The sequence below is a fragment of the Anabrus simplex genome, chromosome 1 (assembly GCF_040414725.1).
Source record: "Anabrus simplex isolate iqAnaSimp1 chromosome 1, ASM4041472v1, whole genome shotgun sequence".
Classification (NCBI taxonomy): Eukaryota; Metazoa; Arthropoda; class Insecta; order Orthoptera; family Tettigoniidae; genus Anabrus; species Anabrus simplex.
In genome coordinates, this window is record NC_090265.1 from 1,702,322,206 (window position 1) to 1,702,326,687 (window position 4,482).

General features: G+C 40.5%; 1 protein-coding gene across 1 annotated transcript; it reads right to left on the reverse strand.

Annotated features, from left to right (window-relative positions):
* Positions 1-208: 208 nt before the first annotated feature.
* Positions 209-1,420, reverse strand: LOC136863950 (neuropeptide CCHamide-1 receptor-like). Its single transcript, XM_067140403.2, has one exon. It carries the CDS (start codon positions 1,418-1,420, stop codon positions 209-211), a length of 1,212 nt encoding a protein of 403 aa, XP_066996504.1.
* Positions 1,421-4,482: the final 3,062 nt, after the last annotated feature.

A 4,482-nucleotide genomic window follows, 5' to 3' on the forward strand; every position in this document is an offset into this window, starting at 1 on the left:
GCCACAGAAGTGCAGGAGTAGTAAAGAAAAGACGAACATCACAAGTTTAGTGGACGGAGGAAGTGCACTAGACATGCCTGAGAACAATCACCTCTCACAGACTAAGGGCTGGAACGATTTTCGAATTATTCTCGCCGAAGTGTTGCGATGCAATTTGTTGCTCATGATATCTGGCGGCCGAAGATGGAAACGACGGCCTCAGCCTTCCTCAGGTCTTGTCCAGGTTGAAGACCGACGAGCTGGCCGTTGTTATGGAGCAGTTGAGCTCCTCCAGCTGAGTGTGATGTCTGCGGAATGTACTGTTGAAGTGCACCAAGGAATGGGAAGACATCTCGCTGTTTCCTCGCCTCGACAGGCTGTGCCGAGAAGACTGGTCGGTACAGCAACAAAAGAGGTACTGGTTGAAGTGCTTGCGAAACGCACCGCTTATGAAATACAATGCAATGGGATTGATACATGAGTTTATGAAACTTAAGCAAAACCCGATGATCCGCAGAGCATGCCAGTAGTCATCATATAGATACTGAGAATCGGGATTGAAGTGGAACCACAACATAAAAGTATGGTAAGGTAGAAAGCACAGAATAAATATGATGACAAATGCCAAAACCATCTTTGCTACTTTCTTACGTGCACGGATTTGAGTTGACTGTCCTTGTCTTTCGCCAGGCATATTTTGAGTGCTTAATTCCAAATGTCTCGCCATCAATATATAGAAACAAGCAATGATACATAAAGGGATAGCATAATAGACTAGAAACTTCATCATAACGATGATTCGTGCATAGTGAGGGCCCATTTCTTCAGGGAACGGGAAGCAGACTTCTATGTTAGCTTGGTCTGGAATGGGCACTTCGCGTATGTAGGAGTTGATAGTATCTGGGAGCGCGAACAGAAATGCCAGCACCCAGATACCTACCGCCACGAGAAGTGTGAAGGCCTTAGCGCTCAATCGTCCACCACCCACGTGTCGCCTCATGGGACTGACTATGGCGCAGTACCGCTCAGCGCTCAGTGCGGTCAGAGTGAAGACAGACACGCCTATGGAGACATCTTTGGCACACTCAGAAAGTTTACAGATCACTTCCCCGTACGGCCATGAGTCAAAGGTGTAGAGGGTGGAGGTGAAGGGCACGCAGGTGAGTATCACCAGCAGATCTCCGAGAGCCAGGCTGAAGATGTATGTGTTGGGAACATTCCTCATGTTGCGGTGTCGCAGGAATATGAAGACCAAAGTACCGTTGCCGAGGACACCGACCAGGAAGATGACAGCGAAGAGGGCGGGGACGATGTACGTCTCCAGGCGCTCCGAGTACGGCGTCACCGAGGTCTCTCGAAGTGGAAACTCAGAACTGTTCACTGATCCATTATCCCAGATGCTTGAGTTGGACAGGTTGAATGCTGGGACGTCCAGACTCATATTCACCCCGAGATGGCGAGAACCCATCACGGTGCGAACTCTCGAAACTAAAACGAGAAAGAAGAAATGCATCTCTATAAATGCTTGAAACGAAGGGTGTTGAGAAGCAATGAAAAAAGGAAACAGCAGTGGACCTTTCATAAGAAATGGCCAACAGCTGTCATGGAACATTATTCATACGACCCAAACATGCAAGTGAACTCGCTCCATTTAGAGGAACTTTCACTTTTCACATGGTGAACTATCTAGGAATTAAGGGGAGGTTGAAAGTTGTACCATTTTAGGTTGAAAATCCAATTTTTAGATTGGTTATGATTTTGATAACTGGAATTCCATCTTGTAATAAGCATGTGCTTTTAGCAAACAAAAAAAACAAAAAACAAACAACCCTAAATGCTACATGACGCTTCCTTTCTAGAGCTGTTTCTGCAAGCCTGAAAACTGCAGTGATTTCCGATTTCTGGATTAGGGGAGTTTTGTGTTTTGGCCATCCTGATAAACATACACTATGCTGCATTCTGTTGTTGGTTTTTGTGGTTAAATGAGCTGGTCAAAGTTCCTTTATATCATCATGGTTGTGTGCATTAAAGGTTTCATCAACTTTTTTTTTGCTAGGGGCTTTACGTCGCACCGACACAGATAGGTCTTATGGCGACGATAGGATAGGAAAGGCCTAGGAGTTGGAAGGAAGCGGTCGTGGCCTTAATTAAGGTACAGCCCCAGCATTTGCCTGGTGTGAAAATGGAAAACCACGGAAAACCATCTTCAGGGCTGCCGATAGTGGGATTCGAACCTACTATCTCCCGGATGCAAGCTCACAGCCGCGCGCCTCTACGCGCACGGCCAACTCGCCCGGTTTTCATCAACTTGGATTCCTCTGTAGGTGGGGGCGGTTGAATAACACCCACGGTACTCCCTGCTACTAAAAGGGGACCCAGGGGATATAGACTTAGGAACATGGGTTGGCGACCCCAGGGCCCTTACCTGAGTCCTGGCATTGCTTCCACTTGCATGTGCCAGAGTCCTCACTTTCATCTATCCTATCTGACCTCCCTTGGTGATCTCTTATTATTTTCCGCACCCGATGGTATTACAGCATTCGGAGCCTAGGGAGTCTTTATTTTCATCCCCCTTAGCGGCCTCCGTGTCTCTTCGGCCGATATGTTCATTTTTCGAATTGTCAGATCCCTTCCATTCTTTCTCTCTGATTAGGGAGGGGATAGATGCCTAGTTGTACTTACTCCTACACTATAATCACTACCACTACAACTCCATCAACTTAAAGTCAATATTTCTCAAAATTTTGTTATGGTAAGATTATTGCATTTGTTCTTTACCTAGATATGTGAACATTTTTACAGTTGTTCCATACTTAGCTCTGTTGTAACTGACCTCTTTTGTTTCTAATTTAATCATGGAAGTTACCAAAGAGTTTATGTAAAAATATAGGGGAAATTAATGTACTATTAAAAATATAGAAAATATTTTTTTTCACTCGGTATTACAACTGAAAAGTTAGTGTATTTACAAAGCATATATCGAAAACCGCAGGAAGGTTCAACCTCATATGATTAATAATTTCTGAAAAAAGTTCGTCAATTTAATATTGCCGGTATAGGTCTTATGGTACAACCTCCCTTTAAGCTCAGTCACTACCCATTTATTAATATTGGATAAATATTTGCTGTGTTTACTTTTATCATTTATTTTTTATATTACAAATCCAAAGAGGACGGCTCATAAGAGGAGAGACATACAAGAGATTATAAACCAGCAATATATAAATAAATATGAAGTTTCTTTGCACATAAATACTGTACCCGCTCAAAGCCTGAGTCCCAACCAGCATTTATCTCAGGGAGTGTTACGGTCCGAATCCATCGCAACTAATACTCAATAAAAAAATATTTTGAGATATAAGATCTCAAACTAAATGTAAGGGCGCCATCCAATCAGTACTACAGGGTTGAACGGGACACTCTAATCTTTAACTTTAAGGCTCATCATAAAACACACAAATTATATATATTCAGATCAAAGGGAAATCATGAAGGCTCCGTCCTAGGAATGGGGACGGATATTTAAACGGTCACCAAGGGTTTACTATTTTACAAGAACAAGAACCTGAGCTGTTTCCTTGCAAATGCTAAAGGAGCATTTTATTCAAGTAAACAAATGAAATTTTACACACAATCAAAATCTGTTGACCCTTGATTTGCCGGTAATTTGGCAAATTATTCCTGAAATTGATTACATAATGTTTGTCACTTTTGACCACCCTTCCATTTTGGTGGTAGAACCGTTGATATCTGAAGGTATCAGATTTACCTTCGTTAACACCATGACCATATTTTGATCATGGACCAATAACCTGTTGGCTAAGTAGGCGCGATCACATGGACCATGTTATCGCCTCTACTTTAATTGAGATGAGACCAACCCGGGAAACTACAAACTCTCCCCGGGTTCCTAACCAAGATATGCTAATCGTTAGTTGAAGGAATACGACAAAGGGACTCTAACCTAATGGTCCAGATGTAGGGATTTGCCTTAATTTACACATATTAACTTAACTTATTATTTACAACCAATTGACATTATTTCGTTAATTCGCCAGCTGACTTCCCTAGTATCATCCATCAACAGCCTCCGAAATAATAAGAAAAATAAATAAAATAAAAAAATATTTTATTAAATATTATTATTATTATTATTATTATTATTATTATTATTATTATTATTATTATTATTATTATCTGTGGAGATCATGATTATCGTAACCCGTAATCATCCTCGGACTAATATTTCAACTTTTCGCGATTTTATTTTATTTTCACCTGAACTAAATAAAAGTACCTTCATTGATTATTCTTCTTCTCCTTCTTCAAATATTCTCATTATTATTATTATTATTATTATTAGTTAAAAATCTCAAATTTCTCATTTCAACTCCCAACATCATTATTATGTCCAAATTTTTAAAAAAAGTAAATTCTTCTTCAAAAAAAAAGTAGTTATTTTTTTATTATTATTATTATTTTTTTAAAAAATTAATTTCGCCT

Excerpts from the sequence above, each read along its gene's own strand:
- LOC136863950 (XM_067140403.2), bottom strand. The coding sequence starts at position 1,420 with ATGAGTCTGGACGTCCCAGCATTCAACCTGTCCAACTCAAGCATCTGG.